The sequence below is a fragment of the Rhyacophila brunnea genome, unplaced genomic scaffold, assembly GCF_057557595.1.
Source record: "Rhyacophila brunnea isolate RB1 unplaced genomic scaffold, BYU_Rbru_1.0 scaffold_118, whole genome shotgun sequence".
NCBI lineage: Eukaryota > Metazoa > Arthropoda > Insecta > Trichoptera > Rhyacophilidae > Rhyacophila > Rhyacophila brunnea.
Window position 1 is genome coordinate 716,536 of NW_028232772.1, and position 22,269 is coordinate 738,804.

At 34.6% G+C, this 22,269-nt stretch overlaps 1 protein-coding gene across 1 annotated transcript; it reads right to left on the minus strand.

The window, feature by feature from the left end:
• Positions 1–15,520: 15,520 nt before the first annotated feature.
• LOC147078208 (eukaryotic translation initiation factor 3 subunit H) lies at positions 15,521–21,646 on the minus strand. The gene is made up of 5 exons (XM_085960566.1): positions 21,502–21,646; positions 21,063–21,283; positions 19,159–19,318; positions 17,567–17,771; positions 15,521–16,154 (listed from the first exon to the last, which is right to left on the minus strand). The coding sequence occupies exons 1-5, from the start codon at positions 21,580–21,582 to the stop codon at positions 15,802–15,804; spliced, it is 1,020 nt and encodes a 339-aa protein (XP_085816692.1). The 5' UTR covers positions 21,583–21,646; the 3' UTR covers positions 15,521–15,801.
• Positions 21,647–22,269: the final 623 nt, after the last annotated feature.

Genomic DNA, 22,269 nt, shown 5'->3' on the forward strand with positions numbered 1-22,269 from the left:
AACACACATCACAAATTTACCCTAATAGTAAAAAGGTCACCTGCAGTGTTAAAATGTTAGTGTTGATTATGGTTTTAAAACATCTAGTTATGCGATGCATTTTTTGATGTGTGTCGATACTCAAAAAATCAATAATTCAAGTGGATGTACCTATTGAAAAATACTAAAAATCGCTAAAAATATACTAAATAGGTTGGTACTATTATTAATTATACCTCGAACACCATTTCGAAAACGTTTCTGTAGGTAGAGTGTAGAGCGCTATAAATACTGCCTTTAGTATTAGTGATAGGTATAGGGCCTACCAAAGATCCTGGCCTGGGGGCCCGCTTCAGGGTGTGGGGGCCCTGATTTTGATGAATGATAGAAATACACACAGATATTCTAAATTCAAAATATTTTCATCTAGGTTTAGTGCTTTACCGCTCGTTGAAGTATTTTTATGTATTGTATGTATTGTATTATTTAGCATTTTTTTCCTACGCTTGCCGAAAGTAAGAAAATCAACATACCTAAATCTGTCTAATATAAGTTATGGAAGCAATATTAATTATTTCTATTGGGAATCAGATAATTTCACTTTCATCACATTCAGATAATTAAATATTGATAGAGAAGTAAAAGGGTTTTATAATTGTATGTACGAGGTAGGTAGGTAGAGAAAGGACAGATGCTTCTGGTATTGCAGCCAGGACGAAATCACTTTGGAACGGTGTAAGTCTCATTTGAAAGAAATTATACCAACATCTAAATGAGTCGCCTGCACTATCAGAAGATATCATTCCTACCTAGATGTAGGATGCTGGCCATGGCCCCCATATCCTGAAGCGGGCCCCCAGGCTAAGATGTTTGGCGGGCCCCCCTACCTATCGCTAAGGTTAAGAGCCGTGTAATGTGCTACAATAGTGATCCCCAAATGGTATTCTGTGGAACTGCAGGGTTCTGGCATTTTTAAATAAATCAACTTGAATTGTCGGCACGGTATCATATTGTGAAGAAATGATCCGCGACCCCCTTTTGTGATAGCCAAGTAACATGCGGCCTTTCGCCGTATTGGATAAATATTCGTTTTATTAGACAGGAAACACACTAAAAAATAATTATTAAATAAAAATTCACCTGTGAAATAGCGCCGTAGGCGACTTTTTTAACTATTAGCGCGAATTTGTAGTGTGTGTTTATCTCGCTTAAGTGATCCGCCACGCCGGGCCCCTTCTAAGCCCGGGACCCCAGGCTAGAGCCCTGTCAGACCCCCCCCTTATGGGGGCCATGATGCTGGCACCTAGTAAGTGGTGCCACCATTAAAATATCGTTGGCTTATAACGAAAATCAATTAATTTCATGAACTGTAATAATTCGGGTTAATTATGTTCAAAGATTTTGACCATAAACAATTTGTAAAATAAGAAAACTGTTTTTTATACTTACTTACCTACTTACTTACAAATAAAATGTGCATAATAAATGCACTACCTATATTGGTTTTTACTAAAAATGTAAAGAGGAATAAATTAAAAGGGATGTAATATGTAGTATTACGAATTGTTAAGGTTTTTTTTCAAAACAAAGACATTTCTAACGAATATATACTTTAATCTTTTAACCCCATTAAAAACATAGCGTTGCTTTTCGGTAATAAACTACGATATTATTCAGTCTATTTTTTGTGTGAATAAAACTTTATTCAAGAGTTTACAGTTTGTTCTCCGTGGTAGACAATATATTACCTAATTCTAAAATAGTAATAGTCTTTATTCATAGGTACCACTGTTTTCCACATAATATAATTGTCAGAATCATAATGGTAATTTAATGTGTTATATTTTTTTTTTAATTAATTATCAGTGTATTACCTATGAAGAAAATGTGTAACTAGTTTGTTAGTACAATGTGTACTGCAGAGAACTGCAATTGTTTGAATAAATTTATTGATACAAAAATAAACTATAATAAAAAACGTATAATTTGATGCAGCAATGCAACACCATTTAATTAAGGGAAATGTTGAAGAGTTAATTTATTATTGTAACAAAATTATACTTTCGGCATTAATTATTAGAAAAAAATTTATAGCCTCAAATCTTGATACACAATCTAAATATACACTACAATATAAATACAGTTTTAAGAATATAATTAACAATGTAGAATGTTATGATAGTTATACGAATGGATTGTGTTGCAACTTCCGTCACACGCCAAACGCGTTACATTGGCATCACACGCCAAATGCGTTACATCGGCGCGCGCAACTTTGTCACACGCCAAAAATACACTCTGATCTGATTTTTCAAACGCGCCAAAAGAAGTATAACTTCAAAAATATGTATACAGGACATAGCCTGTCTAACTACACTTTTCAGTTTATAATTAATTTGTACATTTAGATACTTTCTTCAAATACCCACATGGCCCTACAATTTTATTGCCGGTCACTTACCTGTGTTTTGTATTAGGTATATTATTACAATACCATCAATAATTAGTCACAGGTATCGATTGAACATATACCCACTGTGTTGTGTATAAATTATAAGACCCTGATTCTGAGAAGAGGGAAAGACAGGGAGATGACTTTCCTTTCGACGCGGTCTCTAGGACCGAGAGTGGCGTGATGGGTCTATTAGACATTTTAAAGCATCACAATGTGTGTAAATGGAAATTGGAAATCATGCTTTGCTCTGATAATGGGCAATGATCCAAATTCGATAGTAGGTACCTAAGTACCTAAGTAAAAGGTAGCCGTAGGCATTAGGCACTTTTATTTTCAATTTGATTTTTAATGTGTGTTATTTCACTGAATACTTTGTAACTGATATAGTGCCGAACTGATTACTGGTTATATTATTGTAGAAATTATACCACTCAGCGTTACAAGGGTGACACACTTTAATGTGTATGTTTTTTTGTCAAAACAAAACAACGTATAGGAAACGATTGTCAGCATTTCCTCAATCATAACTAGATCAGTAGGGTATATTATGATTTGTTTAATTGCGACAATGTCTCTTGTGTATGAACTGCATTTGTGCAAATAGCAAGGACAATCCATAAATCATCGATCCACTCGAGTTCGTCACTCGGCGCACTACTCATCTAGAGTCCAGTCTCTCGGTTATATTAACATCTCACGCAAACTTTTGATCTCCGAACCTTCTCCAGACCCTATCACCCCCAAAATTATTATGACATTACCACTTCGTAAGAACAAGTGAGGATATTTATGGTTTAGTTTAGAAAGATAGGTGCCATATTTTGAATAACTCGTAAACTTATTTCCAGATGACGATGAACATATTTTATATTTATATCGAGGTGATTTGGACTAGTTGGACTAAAGAATAATAATTGATCTCGTTTCGCCTAAGACATATTGTATCCTTATCCCGATGGGCCGTCTAATCAACCCCTATGGTGAAACCCCGGGATGGTGAAACGCGTGTCACTAAGTTGGCAGATCATGCGTTTCTTATTGGTGGCAAGTGAAGGAACGAACACGAATATTACAGCTTTTGAGAGCAGTGGCGATTTTGCATGAAGCAGACTATTTAGAAAGTCCTGACATCTTAGTTAAAAAAAAAACATTAAAAATTCTGATAAACCATCCTATTATTCCTATTTTGTATTGTAACACCCAAAGGCGGCTTATTGTATGGAATAACAAATCCAAAAATGTCAGCGCTTCAGACTTCCACGTTCCTAAAAACATCACTGTTTGAGAATACGTTTTGTGGAAATGCTCTAATACTCAGTAGAAGTCGGTAAGTACCCAACAAATTTTCATATTCTGATGGATTTGAGTTTTGTACCTACTATTCGATTTGAGTAGTATTTTTGCGACCCGGGTTTCCAAAAAATGACTCAAATGGAATAGTAAAAAACTTAAATCCATTAGAATTTAAATTCAAATTCCATCAAGTACCTTCCGTAGATTTCATATAATTTGAGACTAAACATGAAAGGGGGTGGTATTATTATATTATTATTTTAATGTCAGTGACCTAGTGTTTCTTTAAAATAACTTAAATTGTGGATATCTTTACCTAATGGTTGCATTTTGACCGCTTAAAAATACTATATAACGTAAAAAAATAGAAAATTATATTTTAATTCTGAGCGTCTAGTGCGAGCACTTTGGGCGAGCACTAGCGAAATGGTCTATGGTCTCGAACATTTGTAGACGAATGCGTTCGCTCGCCCACAAACCAAACGCACGGCACGCGGCTTCATTTAGCAATGCAACGGGTGGCGTCTAGATGTATCTATGGGGGTGGCATTCTAAGTCTGCCTAAGGGCAGCACTTTGCCTAGAGGGACTTCACTGAAGTGACAATAGTGACAATATGTATACCATATTTGTGTGACACGCTAGTAAAGATCGAATTTTGTTTGCAAGAGATTGGTAGTTTTAATAGGTACCTACTTAATACATCTAAAGTGTACAGACTTCTTCATATTTATTTCATCTGGAAACAACAGCGCATTGATAATGATTTAACTGAAGCATGTGACATATTTCTCTAAGCCGGCTCTCACAGCTAAACTCATCCGACTGCAACACGTTGAATATATCGACGTGTTTTTGTCGGAATTCACAAAACACATGTAACTAAATCTACCGCCGCATACCGCATAGTTGCAACCTTTTAGTTTGAAAAAAAACAGCTCGAGTCACAACTATTTTCACCCGACATGCAGCGCAGATATAATCCCAAAATGTCGCACTTTGTCATTCATGTTGGCTTGCCGTGTGACGTCACTGTCCTCGCACTGCGTTGTCTATACGCACATAAGAAAGTCGCATGTTTCGCTCAGTTTTGATTTATGACTATTATCCCAGTCGAGACAATTTTCAATGTACGACTGGGTTAAAAACTGCGTCTACAATATTACCATTATCTTGGAAAAGTCTTCAATTATAAACTGCGAATAAATAAATAAATTTACTTACATCCAATGACATTATTAATGGACAACGCACTCAGTACAGTAGGTAGCAAGTAAATTCGCGCATAGCGACATTCGCACATGTATAGGTAGACGTCACGCAATTTCCATTATGCGATATCACGCATCGGGAATTTATAGCAATATCACATTTATTGTAATGGCGTTATAACAGTGTTTCTAGTGTCAATGTTCATTTGAGCGAACTCATTTGGCAGACCCGACAAAAAGCATCGGGAATTTATAGCAATATCACCTTTATTGTGAAGGCGTTAGAACAGATTATGCCATTCGGCAGACCCGACTAAAAAGTAAGTGTCATTTTTTTCCAGATGCTTCGTCCATATTATTGTCATTGCTTACATCAGACTAAATTGTAAAAAAATATTTATGTATTTTCAGTGTATTTACCCAATCTTTTTTTTGTAAATTTACAGTAAGCCACTCTATAAAAATGTAAGTATTAGCTAAAGGAGAACTCAGAAATAATGGGAACTGAAATACATAACGGGTAAGTTAACGGTAAGCAGGTAACCGACTCGAGTAAGAAAGAATCCGGGTTAAACATCCACACGTGTCAAGAATACGTTTTACGTCGAATACTGAAAACTGCTCTCGGTTTATGCATTTACGCTCATTTAATGTTGGTGCAATGACATTAATATGGACGAAGCATCTAGAAAATAAAATGACACTCACTTTGTGTCGGGTCTGCCGGATGGCGAAATTCATATTTTAATATCGGTATCCTACGCTCAAATGAACATTCTGCTTGCAAGCGGTCTGGCGACACCGCTGGGTCTGCCCATACAAAATTTCTGACTGTCAGGTTTCGACTCCACCGTTATTATTGTGTTACAAAATGCCAATGTGCCTAGTTAAAAATTAAAAAAAAAATCTACTAAACACTCCAAGAAAGATGGGATATCACTTTGCATGTACTAGTATTATTTATTATTTATAAAATGCCATTTTAAGATATTGATGAATGTTTATTCAATGCAATTGAATGACAGGAACCATTGGACAGTCAGTCGCCTGTGATTCGCTGAGCTAACTTGCGTCTAATATCCGAGAAGTCGTAAGTAACCGAGAATCTGTTTCTAACGCAATGAGTCATGACACTAATACGCCATTACAATAAAGGTTATATTACTATAAATTCTCGAAGCTTGTATCGCATAATGGAAACGGATACGTCAATGGTCACGTGACATCTACCTATACATCTGTGAATGACTTTCATGCACAATTTCTCGTGCTCGCCGGGTATGAAGTGAGTCGTCCATTTAATATGTCATTGTGTTGGTGTAGTACACACACTATTTTGCACGTGCATAATGCGTGCTTCATTTTCGTAGGACACTCACACATTCAAAACCCGGCATCAACATGCGGCGTATTGAATACAGCCTATCGGTATTCTATTTATTATATGTTCTGTGGAGTATACACAGTCTAAACACTAAAAACTAACGTGTGGCATGTTATATTTGCACTTTCCCCTATCTATTGTTTATCTCAACGGCAGTCGTAAAAAGTCGGCAAAAGGGTGCATTTACATGACCATTAAAAATATAGCCAGCACCCGAATATAGACATTGTCGGTGACCGCGAACTACAAAGAAATCAAATCAGTGGGTTGTCGAATTTTGAATTAAATTAATGCAGCTTGACCGAAAAACATCCAAGAATTTACCCCAGTCGTGCTGGGTCGCGAAACAAAGAGTTTTTTTGCTAATTTCATCGGAAACAGGGTGGTCGTATCATGATATGACATTGAATCCCCTAACGATATATAAATAAATATTTCAATATAAATATACCAACCAGAAAAAAGGAGTCTTTGAAAGAAAAATAATCGGAGGCGATTTTCTTTAACGCAGATAACGGAATCGATTTATCAAAAAAATTAAAAGGTGCGTCGATACTGTTAAAACCAGTCATCAATTTACTAAATTAAAGCTATACTTTAGTTGAGGTATGGTCTAAAAAGATCGTGACTAGGCGATGCGCGGATTGTGCAAATTTCGTGTCGAACGTAATATAATTTGTCATAAAAATCCAACATGCGTCCATTTAATGTTATGTTTATTGTTATATTACTAATAATAATAGTATATTCATTGTCAAGTTTTCTTTTTTAAGTACATACGTAAAGTTTTTTAGTCATCTTTACACGATTTAAGAATATTTTCATCCGACGCCATAACAAAACAAATCGACGTGCGGACACCTCGACTGTCGGTCTCCGATTGGCAACTAGTGAGAAATTTCGTATCAGTTGAGGTATGGTCTAAAAAGATCGTGGTTAGGCGATGCGCGGATTGTGCAAATGACGCGTGCCGAACGAAATATAATGTGTCATAAAAATCCAACATGGGTCCATTTAATGTTATGTTTATTGATATATTACTAATGATAATGGTATATTCATTGACATGTTTTCTTTTTTAAGTACATACGTAAAGCTTTTAGTCATCTTTACACGATTTAAGAATATTTTCATCCGACGCCATGACAAAACAAATCGATGTGCGGACACCTCGACTGTCGGTCTCCGATTGGCAACTAGTGAGAAATTTCGTATCAGTTGAGGTATGGTCTAAAAAGATCGTGGTTAGGCGATGCGCGGATTGTACAAATGACGCGTGCCGAACGAAATATAATGTGTCATAAAAATCCAACATGCGTCCATCTAATGTTATGTTTATTGATATATTACTAATGATAATGGTATATTCATTGACATGTTTTCTTTTTTAAGTACATACGTAAAGCTTTTAGTCATCTTTACACGATTTAAGAATATTTTCATCCGACGCCATGACAAAACAAATCGACGTGCGGACACCTCGACTGTCGGTCTCCGATTGGCAACTAGTGAGAAATTTCGTATCAGTTGAGGTATGGTCTAAAAAGATCGTGGTTAGGCGATTCGCGGATTGTGCAAATGACGCGTGCCGAACGAAATATAATGTGTCATAAAAATCCAACATGCGTCCATTTAATGTTATGTTTATTGATATATTACTAATGATAATGGTATATTCATTGACATGTTTTATTTTTTAAGTACATACGTAAAGCTTTTAGTCATCTTTACACGATTTAAGAATATTTTCATCCGACGCCATGACAAAACAAATCGACGTGCGGACATCTCGACTGTCCGTCTCCGATTGGCGACTAGTGAGATATTTCGTCGCACCTACTGTTGAAAATTATTTGCCGTTTCACTGAAGTACGCTCTTAAACCAACATAAATTGAGTATAAGATATTGCCCAAAGCATACATAAGAAAATCCCTTCAACCAACATCAAACGGGTCCATACGTAGCCACTCAAACATAATAATATACGTAAATAATTTTTTTAAAAAAGTAAATAAACATAAAAAACCAATTCGATAAAATTTATTGATAATTTTCATTTTAAATGTTCGGATCCGGACCCATCCCACCCAGGACAAAAAAAAACAAATTATTTAGATGAATGGAATATTACTTACTTTTATTCTTTATCTGGATCTCGTGACTGAGGATCGTGACCCATGTGATTTGATTGTTGAACCGCCTTCTAAATGGTTGGTCTTACTCCTCTCGGCATTCTAGGACACGCAAGGGGAGTTCGTGAGATAAATGTGAAAATCAGATGTGGCCGCCGTAAAAAAATCAATAATAGATTATTGTGGATAATTCTTCGATATGAACCATTTTTATGTGTGTACTCCTGCAGATTCTAATATTAATATGTATTGTACAAAAACCCTCAAGTTATTTTCGAGTGCTACTGTAGACAGGTAGATACAATCAGTAACGGGGCTTGATTGATGTTTGATAAACAATACGATAAATAAAAGGTAAAAGTGTGGAATAAAATAATGGCAATGTCTCTCTATCTAAATATTTAATTAATTCATTATGTGCAAGCATGAAAAATAAATAATTACCAGTCATACATAATATTAACCACGCGCATTATATTATTTTATTGTCTTTTCGGTGAATTTTGTAAAAATGTAGTTTGCGATTAAAGATTTTGTAAAATTGCGAGCGAGATTCATAGGTAAGTAATATTTATTTAGTATTGGGGACACCAGTGGCGAAGGGTGGAGGTAGGATGTTAAGATCCTGCATAAATAGTGCATATTAAACTTTGTCAGTAATACATATTATTTGTTTTCATTGAACTAATACTACAATTTGCAGATACCTAGCATTGGTTAGTTTTTAAATTAATTAAACCCTATGTAAACTAATCCGTAGTTAAATAACAGTCAAAAATAGTTGTAGGTAGGTATATCTACAAAATATCTAAAATTATGCCATTAAATCAAACATGGTTTTAGATATTTTATAGATAGAACAATATTTTTATCTATTATGGTTTGGTTAGGCAGTCGCCATCCGTAGTCTGTATTCTTAATTCAATGAAAACAAATAAGTATGACTGAAAAAGTGTGCACTATTTTTATCAGATCGCCCATATCATGCCTAAACTATTATGGCTTGGCAAAGGCAGGGTTTAATTGATTTTTAAAAACTAACTAACACCATCTGCAAATTGTTTTCTTAGTTCAATGAAAACAAATAAGTATGACTGACAAAGTTTAGTGTGCACTATTTATGTCGGATATTAACAGCCTACCTCCAACCTCCACCACTGGGGGACTCTTGAACTAATGAACCATAAACTATTTTTTAACGGAAGCCCTTACAAAATTCCCTTTTTAAATTCGTTAGCGGCAAAACCACAAACGTTATTAGCATAAAACAAAACGTTCAGTGTTATATTATAAAGTTACGTAATTTAATAATTTATGACTATTATTAACTCTTGCGCAACAAAAGGTTGTACACTTTCGTCAAGTTTTGGTATTGTGGGGATGATTAAACCAATATCGACATATTGAAAACATAATGCAGCTTTGTGACGGCTGCCTCAATTTCACGGTCGCACACTATGGAGCAACTAGAATCGGCGTAGACAATTTGATTTCAGGCTTTTTTTTCATCCGAGGGGTTGAATGATATAATTTGCTATAATTCTTGGAAAATAGCCCTTTCAGGATGGAGTAGACCTCTAAAAGGGACCGTACAGAATGAGAATTGAATAAGAATTCTTAGAAATTTAACGCTACTAAAGTGGACAGGATTCCTTGTTTCTTTCACAATTAAAATCCCAACTGGGTATCTGCATTTTTTTGTTTAAAAAAGGCACGATCAAACTAGATTGTCACCTAAAGTAAAATATATTCCGATCAAAAAGATTCAATGAAAAAAATATAAACAACTTCCTAGCTTCTAACTATTCACTGCATGAAAATTATTTATAGAAATTCGAAACGTTTTTTGTTCATATACCTATCAGTATAACGAGGTATGGAGAGGTGCATGATGGGCATAACGCGAAAGGACAACAATATGAATGAATGGATAAGGAAGCAGACAAGGATTTGCGATGTGATAGAGTTCGTTATAAGCCTCAAATGGAGATGGGCTGGACACATAGCCGAAGAAGAGACAATCGTTGGACAAGTTTAGTCATTCAGTGGTATCCTAGATGTACAAAACGTCCGCACGGTGGACCTAGATACCGCTGGATCGATTAAGTTCTGCGGAAGTACGTGGCAACGCAACGCACAGGACCGAGAAGTGGAATCAGCTTGGAGAGGCCTTTATCCAGCAGTGGATATATTCAGGCTGATTATGATGATGACGTATACCTTAAGTGCTTAAGTAATAAGATAGATATGTGACAGCCAGTCGCCATGGACAAAGGTTTTGAAGCCGGGTTATCTTTCTTACTTAGTTACTTTGTATCGGTTAAGGTTAGGCTATACAATGCAAGGAACACAAAGCATGCCGACTCTCCTCAAATATTGAATACGCATCTCGTTTACGTGACAAACTTTTAATGCATCCTATTATAATGCAGACATAACCATTGAAAATAGCATATTATTTTTTAACACATGTTTAAGAGCGCGATGCAGAATCATACTTAGATGTACGCGTAAGTCCCTAAGATAGGTGCCGATTTCGAAGACGAGTTCAGTGAGAAAAACGTAATATAATAATTCTTATTAGAACGCTTAAGTGGAAGAGAGAAAGAACATGTGACGTGTTTTTCTTGTTGGAACGGCTGCTTAACATCAACGGTTCTGCATCGCACTCTAGGTGTATTCCATATATTTTTTCCACCATGGCGGGCCGTCCAGCTAAGTGAAATGAATAGAAAAAAAGCGACTTTATAACGTAGTTTTCTAAAAAAATAACACACTAAGTACCATTATTTGACATTGGTTTGAAACATAATTATGGTTTCATTATTATGATTAATGGATATCGCAAATAACAATATTATTTATTTAAAAAAAACTTCACAAAAATTTTACGGACATCGATTTCCGAACAGACTTATACTTTCAAAATTATTTTTATGTAGATACCTACCACACCACAAAACGAAAGACAATAATATTAAGAATGGCTTTGTATCATCGGTTTCCAGCCCATGGCTCGGATAATTTATAAGGGGTCACGAACTATTCTTAAATTATTATACAATTATACACAATAATTAATATGTATGTACTTACTGCGAATAGTTAAAAATAGTCGTCCGCACAATCCGTGTTTTTTACTATCGCGTGTCGATAATTAACCACTTGTAATCCAATTCAACGTTTATGATGGATAAACACACATTATGAACTTCTGTAATTTTTGGTGTAATCGGGAAATTCTATAAATCAATAAATCTTATCTGAGAAAACCTTTTTGACGACATCTTTTAGTGAGGTATAATAGAGTTGGGTTTAGGGAATTTCCCGACGGGAATTCTCGAGAAATTTTCGGAATTTTCCATCCCGAATCTCGAGAATTGAAATTTTTAACATTTCGGGAAATCCCGGATCTCGAGAATATTTTCTCGGGATTTCTTTATTATCAAATATTAATTGAAAAAACGACTATCTATATGAAATAAGTGGACAGAAAACACAAAACGTTCAAGGACTGATCGGAGCATTTAACACAATAATTAAGCCAACGTCGACTCAAAATGAGCGCAATTTTTGCAACATCAGTGAATTTTGTGTCTCAAAAGTGTACGCGATTGTCAGACGCCGCGATTGAGTCTGTGTTTTTTGAAATTCTATTTTAATAAGTAATGTTTTGAATTATTTTTGTTTTCCTACTTCTATTTTGTTTTTCTTATTACATAAATAAAAAAAATCATATTTTTGGAATTTCTGTTATTACACTGATTTTAGGATTTTTTTTTAAATTTCCCGAGAATTCTTTTCTGGAAATCCCGAATCTCGAGAATTCAGAATTTCAACATTTCGGGAAATCCCGAATCTCGAGATTGAGATTTCCTCGGGAAATACGCAACTAGGTATAACGCGAAATCTTTCTTGTGTGCTTCCTTGTTCATTTTTCTTTCTCCTGTATCTAACCATACGAACTATACAAGTATCTTTTCCACCTTTGCTTTTCTGTTTTATCTTATCTTATTCGCAGGTTTATAGTTTTCGCACTCTAATAAAAATACCTATTTATGCTAATGTGGCCGAGAGGTTGTAGATTACTTGTCTACTATAAAAAGGGGCAGCAATTAATGCTTTTTATGATGAGTGGTGACAACTCAATAGTTCTAGTAAAATAATTTAAAAAAAAAAACGCTAAAACTAGACGGAATTCCCTTAATTTTTCCATGCGAAACTCCTGTTGTGAAATGCTGCTATGGAGCATCACACTGCCCTTAACCTTAGAGATAGGTATGGGAGCCTGCGAAAAAACTTGACCTGGAGGTCCGCTTCAGGATGTGAGGGTCATGTTCTCCAGACTTGAGTAGATCAGTATCCTGTTATATCACACATTGGGTCTATTCTATACTTATCGACCACTAACGTGATAAATATTATCAAACTTAGGGTAGGTTTGTATCAAAGTATTAGCACTTATTGTAACAATTATAATAAGACATTTGTAATTGTTGCAATAAATGCTATATTTTAACAGCACCTCTCTTGCTGCTGTTAAAATTTAGCACTTATTGCAGCAATTACAAACATCTTATCACCCCAATTTTTTTTTAAATTACTGATTACATAACAATTTAAGTAGGTACATGAAATTCTGTACCCAATCAAGATGGCATTTTTCTTGCCTATTTATCAGCAAATCAGTCATAATTATTCAAAATTTAAACTCCTAACTTTTACAGTAACAGAAAAATTGATAAACAGCAAAATACTGGCAGATTTTATTAGTCCAAAAGTATTGTTTTGTACTGCATCTTCCTTAATATAAACTTTTTTGCAACTTAATTTAGTTTTTAAATAATAACTTCATTAGAAGCATGTCACACTAGATTATTCTATGATTCTACTGCATAAGGGCCTCACGTTTTAAATGCTTATTCAGATATCTGATAACAATTTAAATTGGTAATTGTGTCGCAGATGTGACCATGAGCATTTATATTTTTTTTTGCGAAAACAGTTTATTCCATGTAGACAATTATAATAAATATTTTTTTCTGTCGGCGCATCGGTTTTTCTATCCAATAATCGTTAATTGAAAATTTGAAATTTTCATACATTTTGATACACCATTATCACAAACTAAGATTATTTATGAGGTAATATTAGGTTAGGTTTGGTTTAGTCTAAAAAGAAAGTTGTAAAATCTCATGGCCACCTCTGCGGCACATTTACCTTTAAATTCAACGTTAATGTACTGTTTTATTATTTCTTTGTTTATTTTTCTTACAACACCCGAAGTCAGGCGAGGCCCGATTGAGCACAATCGATCCAATCACCCTAAGACAGGGCCTAATGCTGTATGTAAATAGTAACTTCTACTTTCCTGCAGCCCTATTTTATCCTGTTTACTGTTAACATGTTGTTAAGCATCCGCAGATGCACTTATAAGGTGTATGCCCATTATTTAATACTATGATATTTCACGAGCGCAAGTGAACACCTAATAGAATATTATTAAGCTGGGTGTAGAATTTGAAAAATTAACAGAGATAACGATAATGTAAAGCTTTTAGTGAGTTTTACTATTGGAACAATGATTATATTATGTAGTGTGTTCAATATAACTGTCACATATAAATTAGACTTTAGCAGTTTATATTTAGATAACTATGTAATAGCATTGTCACAATGACTTCAAGCAATGGGAAATTACCTTGACTAACTATTATGTCTCTAGTAATCATGATGGCTGATCGAACGAATGGTGGCCAACCTCTTATAGATATCTCAGGGGCAATATCTTAAGTATACGAAACTGCTAAGAACCCTTTTCCAAAAATATTATAGCAGTTGACCAAGCGTAAATTTTGATGCTCAGTTGTGGAATGATCATGACATAAAAAGTATATATTAAGTTAAAATGAGGGACTTAGAAACAAAACTTATTATTATTAATTTTGGCGAGCAAGAATCTCCAAGCGAATCAGTTAAGATTGATAGATGGCTATATTTCAACTAGCTCAGGCGGATAAGGACTCGCCGTAAATGAAAATACTGGGTCAATAGTTGGCTTTGTGAAGAACAGCGCAATCGGCATGGTGTTACAAATAACCTTATTAAAGAACTAAGCCTAATTAAGTGTATTAATTCAACGAGGCGTGAGTCTTCGGTGCTAGTCCACACTGTTCAATTTTTAGCCATCTCTAAGATAGCTATTTGATGGTATTTGAAAGTGTAAAGAGATGTGTGACATTTGACTACCGAATCCAGAATTGCGCCAATAGCCATCCATGGTGACACGACTCGCAAAGCTGGCGATTACTTTGGATACTATCGCACGTGCTCGGCAATCTTTGGTAGGTGAATCGTGCCCGTGAAATAGAAATTGTTCCAATTTGCTCACGATCGTTCATAATTCCAGTAAAGTGATTTTTAACCATAAATAATAGATTTTCGCAATCGTGGCAGACGATCGGGCCAGACGGAATCTGCCAATGTAATTTGAGCAAAATAATTTCTGATAAAAGTATGTATACTTATAATATATAACATTATATAATATTTTTTTTAAATCATACCTATAGAGACAGAGACAAAGAGAACATTGTTATTGACTTGCCAACATTTTACAAAATGGAAATTTCCGCTTTTGTTTTAAGAGCCCACAAATGGTCACTTGTATTAGTGTCAAAATGATATTATGAAAAGAGTAAAGGAAATTATAGTTTAATTATATTATATACATTTTCAAATAACATTTAAAATGATTTTGGCTGCATACAGCTTATTTAAAGTTGATCTGTTTATCATTCTGTTGACCATACTGGATCAAATCAGGGCCGCAATGAAGTGAAGTAATTATAATAACTGTATATTAAACACACACTTTGATTTCATAGTAAATTTAAACATTGTTATATCATTATGCATTGATGGCCCGGGATTGTTAGATATTGTCGGCAATTCACAAGCTTGTTTCTTGCGTTGGTATGAGAAAGTCAATTGCTTGTCACTCTTACTCTTTTATACCTCCATGGTGATGATGGCACAGGAAGAAGTATATGGAAATAAAACACCATTTTTAAAAATGAGAATCTATAATGTATTTACAAAATAGACACATTCACTTGAAGTTCAGAGTAGTAATTAATTTAAATGATATCTTCGAAGTTGTTTTAACAATGGAAAAATTCAAACGTCTCATAAACATTGAACAGTTTTCGGCCACTGCTTACTGCTTACACATCACAAAATAATACTTGATCTTGAATCTGTAGCGTCAGATATTTTATACAAATCAATGTTAAATAACTTCGAAGACATGACTCGTATCCGACCGGCAAATGTGAGATTTCCACTCTACGTGCCCTGCTTGGATTCCTTGGCCGATTGCAGCGCCTGAGTAATGTACAGCTTGGCGAGGCTCTGGGAGCAGAACTGCGAGATATGCTGGCTGTACGTGTTGATCTGGCCGGCGACAATCATGGGGTTGAGGCGGGCAGGCACCGGGAGGGGACGGAAGAGCTTATTGAGATCTTCATCAGGCAGTGGCGGCTCGTCTTTGGCGGCACGCGCCGCGTTCTCCTGCGCCCGCTTCTGCATGGCACGGTGCTTGTCCTGCTGCTGCCTGATCACCATCTGTTGGTAACGGTTGAATTTTATGGCTTCCTGGTTCAGCTCGTCCACACGGTCCATCAAGCTGCGGAGTTGACCTGGAAAAAATTCACAATCAAATTCAAAATCTAAGTACCTATGTAGACAAGTAAAATAAAAATGACAAGTTGTGAAAGCAAATCTGAGGATAGCGCCTCGCACGAGCGATAGCATAAATGCAGCCACACACTGTATAGGATTTTGTATACAACATGTTATCTCCACAAGCTCATTTTAACATTAATAGGAGAAAAAAATGGGTGTTCATATATTATACAAAAATGTAATAAATATAATATTATGTCTAATATGCAAAGAATTTGAATTCTAGTTAGGAGTCTTAAGCCGCATTTAGACCAAGCAAGTGAATGTTTGTTCTTCACCCACTCCAGCAAAATTCTCTTGACGTAAACGCTTTTTGTTGAGCGAGCATAAGAATTTCGCTGGAGTGGGGGTAGAACAAACAATCGAAAGCTTGGTCTGAATGCGGCTTTATACGCATTCCATAGTAGGAATTTTGATGGCAGTCTGATTTTCGAATCGAACGATCTTACATGTGTGGTTGAATAGCTAACAAGCGCATTATTTCCTTCTATTGGAAGCTCCAAAAACAAAATGGTGGTTCGCATTCTTTGTTTACATAACCTATGCACGCATTTATATCGGTGTTTTACTTGATTTACCATCGTAAAAATAGTGGTCAATGTATTGCTTTTCGCTGTCTACATAAAATTGATAAGGGAGTATCTTTCCACGGGTGTTATATGTAGCTAAATATTATTTTAAAATGTCTGCTTTCATATGGGCGTATGAAATGTCAAATTGAATTCAAATTTCATTATACACTATACAATCTTAAAAATTCAAGAATTCAAGGTTTGTTTTAGCAATATTTATACATAAAATCATGTATATAATTTAACTAATTGATTGAATCTGAATCTATAGTGGAATGCCATAATAGTAGTGTGAAGGTTCTTCAAACGAACTTGGAATGCGTAGTTATTTGTAGCTAACTTAATCAGTAGACCAAAAATCCTTTTTTGCTTCAATTAGGCTCCATCTCTATGAAGACCAACATTTTTGATAACATTCAAATCTATTAAATGATTTGAAATATTTGTTTATTTGAAAAACCATTTACATAGTTGATTTAATTTCACTTTATCGATACTAAGTATAATATAAATAATATTATTAAAATCTACAAATTTAACATTGTTTTATAGTTGATAGCTATTTCACCATTATAAAGACCAAGATAATTTTACAGTATCACCAGCAGTACGCAGTTCTTGAATACAATGCTTGATCTATTAACTCACACAGTGTTGACAACACGGCTGCCGTGTCGGCATTAGATACTATTAGCATGAGAATTAAATGTGGTAATTAAACAGTAATTAACTGGTCCGCAGTATTACATAAATCCATTCTAAATTATTGTAGTTAAAAATTAAATTTACATTACCTTCTAAAACGGAGGCAGTGCCCAAATCTAAAAATCTGCATCCATCCTCTTCAGGGACCATCTCAGCCAATTCCGACATCATTATGTTGGTCAGCGGAGAGTTCTTTATGACAATTGGGACTTCAACAAATAATGTCTCAAAGCCAATCTTCAAGTTTCTCAACGCCTCCGGAGTGAACTCTCCTTCTTTGTACATTGTGATTGCCTGCAGGTACAAAAATATTTTGAACATGGAAACCAGACAATGTAGTTAAAATAATTACTCTACACAGAAACCATACTGTGGTTTGTGAAAGAGCTTGTATAAGGCGGTGCGGCAAAGTGTGGAATACGCAAGGAGTTTACGAGCCATTACTCAAAGCAAACAAAAATCACACACTCCCGCACTGCCCAGATTTATATTTTATGATATCTCCTTACACTGAAACAGTATATAAAGTTCATTTAATCAACATAATAACTCACTTTAATATCTGTAGTCTCATTATATCAGTGGCAAATGGTGGAGGTAGGCTGTTAAGATCTGACAAAAATAGTGTCATACTTAATTGTTTTCATTGAATTAAGAGTACAAATTGCAGATGGTTAGTTTTTTAAAACTTCTATAAAACATCTAAAATTATGTATGATTTAATGGCATACTTTTGGATATTTTTTAGATAGACAAATATTTTTGACTATTTATTATCTATCATGGCTTGGTTAAGCAGGGTTTAATTGAGTTTTAAAAACTAACCAACACTTAGTTCAAACTTCCTAGTTCCAACAGCAAGTTCTAGTCTTAGTTTAATGAAAATAAATACTGACAAAGTTTAGTGTGCACTATTTATGTCATATCCTAACAGCCTTCGCCACCGCATTGTATGTGGGTATTGTTACATTTGTAATAATACATTGGTAAGATGTGAGAACCGATATAATATTGTGATTGTGATTAATTGACACAAAACTTAGGTTTTTGTTAGAATATTCATAACTTTTTATGGTGCCTTACACCTGAGTGAAAAGGACGAAGCGAAAGTGATCAACTAACAGAAAACGCAACCTTACCGTGTTAACAGACAGATGATTTAAAATGAAACTATGCCAGTTGTATTTTTGAAACTAGAGACATGTTGTAACCTCGAGCCCTTTCATGATCATGTATTATAATTATCATATCGCACCCTCGCAACTAAACCGCCACAAGTCCAAATTTACGTGTTTTGAGTTAATTACTAAGTTTCATTGTCTATTGTTCATAGTATATGTAACGAAAATTTCATATCTCTAAGTCATCAAATTCAAGTCAAAACTTCATTCAATATCTAAACATATTTCAAAAACACAGTACAAAAATGCGAAAGGTAAAACTTCAAAGCTGATTTTCTCTGTTTGACGTTTTTTGGATTGTGGCAGTTTAGTTGCGATGGTGCAATATAATAAAAAAATAAATGCCTCTTGAGGGATTCGAGTGTAAATTAAATGCCTGTTATCAATTACCACAACACACCTTCGAAACGAAATCATGACGAATAGTTAACTGTCGTTTGTTATAAGCTAACCTAAGGAGAATGTTACATTAAATAAGAGTAAACGATAGATCTATTTACCTGTGGCGTGAGACGATAAGCTTTTAATGTTAAAAAGCCTCTCGCTGATTTCTTGGTGTCGTAGATGACCACCACACTCTCATCAATTGACGTTTGGTAATGGTACTGAGATTCCAACAAGGGTAATCCTAAGAAGTTACCAACATCAGCACTCTGATACCTGAAAAATGATAATTTGAATAGTAAGTATTATAAAGTTCGTATCATTGAACCTGCATTGAACGAATCAAATGGCACCGTTTGATTTATTTGATTTGGAACCGTTTGGTAGAATGTCCACGGAAACGCTTTTCTGACAACTAATTAGTGTTGCCAGTACTTAAAATTAATTCATAACATATCAGTCTCTAAAACAGAAACATATTTATTGAAACGTCAACTTGTTATGAAATTCTAACCTCCTATCGTGGTCTACAATAATACAAATTTAACAAACTGTCGTATTCATTCATTTTAAATGTACAAAATATAAAGAATGCCTCATCAATAGGTAGCCATTTAGTTAATTTAAAAGATTTATAGGTATTAAGAGTTTTTAAAAATTACTTTTGATTAAAGCTTTTCATAATAATTGACCACTTGTTCATGTCGACAGTATGATATTGTGACTTAGAGGACAATCGAACATATTAAATTGATAAAATTCGTTAGGTAATATAAAGATCATTCCGGGTTGATTTAACACAGTTTGCAAAATGAAAATAAATTCTTGGTCTGACATAATAATTATTATAGTAATGATATTAAATCGAACTCTTTGCATAGAAAATATGTGCTGGTTTTTGAGATAATAAGACCAAAAGCGGCGTCATGTTCGCGTATGGTTACTTATGAATAATATGTATTGATTATTAATCTATAATATACATAATTCAAGTGAATTCCTATGGTGTAAATGTCTAAAATATTATTATGAACACCTCACGATATATAAATGCCGAATAATGCTTATCAACACTTCGACAGATTGCCATTAGTCTATGGATCGTCCGAATTGGTTTGACGTTTCATGTCAAACCATTTCTGATGGTCCGAGAACGGTTTAATTTTCAATAATACACTGAACCAAACGTCAAATCTCAAACCATTTCCGGTCAACTTTCTAATCATACAATTTCTATGTATATTGTCTATGGTTTAATTTGATTTGTTTCGTTCAGGTTGAAAGAAACGAACCTATAATAACACAGCCTCTAAAATCCAGATTGGAGTTCCTAAAGACATGAAACTCACATGAAAAATTGATTACCACAATAGCTCAATCAAGTTAAGTAAAAACCTAAACAAAACAATTGAATTGAACTAAATTGGTACCAAAGAATTTGGACTATAAATACAAGGAGTCTTATATGTTATTATTTCTGTTGCCATTTGAAATTATTTCCCATAAGTAATTTGGTAAACTCTGTAAATATTAACATCCCTCAATTGCCATTCTCCTTTTCTTACACGCAAATTGGGTGCCATTTTTTTATGTTTATTGTGATTACTTGCTTGAATGCAGTTATAAACAATTTTACACAAACTTTACAACTAAATAATAATACCGTGTAGTGACAGATTTGTCTTTTTATACATCTTGCAAATTATTGGCAAATAAATGAAGGTATTTTCAACGTGTTCGATTGGTACACTTTTTTAAAATTACCTTTATTTTATAAACATAAAGTTTTCATCAACTCTATACCATCTCAATGCTGACTTTTTAAATGTCTATTTGTATTACCACGCAAGAACTTTTTACAGTGGATATACAGTTTTTTTAGAAAGAACGCTGCATTCAGGATCATCAGTATGTACATCCCAACTAAATCCCATCACTGAACTTGTAAGATAAGATAGCTATTGTGCAACCTTTAGAAGGTACATAAAGCAGCCGATTTTCTTAGAAAAGTGTAACATACCATCCAACATGGAAATGGTCCACATTAACGCGTCTCAGTCGCCTCATCATGTCCAACTGATATTCCTCTTCGTCCAAATTCTCATCACTATGCTTGGGGAATGGAAAACAGTTGGTAATTTCCAAACGGTCTTTTACGACAAGCCCCAAAAGAGCTCCCTGCGCGACCTCCATATTGCTGCATGATTCTTCATGACAGTGCTTCACAATTTTCATAACAGCCTGAAAAGATAATAATATACATAATTTAAACACTCTAATATTTAACCAACACAATCAAGATACATTATTACAATGACTAGTGTCAATTTAAAGTTAGACGCTTCGGCAAAACTCAAACGTCATCGGACAATTCAGTGGCTGAACTTTCTACGTCGCTATGGCTGTTTTACGTGAATTTTTCAAAGATGTTAAAACGTGTAAATACTTGAAACACTTACCAGTCCATCGGCTTGAACGTATGAGACCGTGGAGTCAGCTTCTGGAGCTCTACGAGCCGCAGTTGCACCACGATTCGCCATTTTTGAGGGAAAGAAAGACAGAATTTGACAACTAACCACACTTCGGCACACCAAGATTTGAAATGTTGCCAGACGAAAAACATGGGCTAAATAGCGTAACATTTTACGGTCGTCTACTTGAGAAACTGAAAAATTAAAAATTACCTACCTAAACTTTACTCTATCTCAATAAAATTACTGTAAAAGCTTTTTGAGCAATTATTTATTTTTATATTTTCTTGTCAACGGTCATGAACAACTAATATATGGCTGCAGACACACCGCATTGCAGTGGACGTGCGTCGACGCAGGGTCTTGTTTGATTCTAATTGCATCCGATTAGAATCAACACCAATTGGATTTATTGTTCAACTTTTCGTCGCTATAGGATTGGTTTGTCGATATTCGTTTTTGTCGAAATCGACCTTTTAATGCAGAATTTTTGTATCTAAATGGACCAGAACCATCCTTTTCTTTAAATTATTTTGTAATGGTAATGAATACATCAATCATATGCTGTAAAAACAACAATTTAAATATCTCCATGTATTTAAATATAGTTATGAAATTTGTTTTTCGTCTCCTGAACATTTGGTCTACTCGACAAACCAAACCTACAGCGACGTTTTGTGTTCACAATTTTTAAATTTAAGTTTTTTTCCTTCTAGTAAGGATATTTTTTTCATTTTTAATAGGTAGGTATATCAA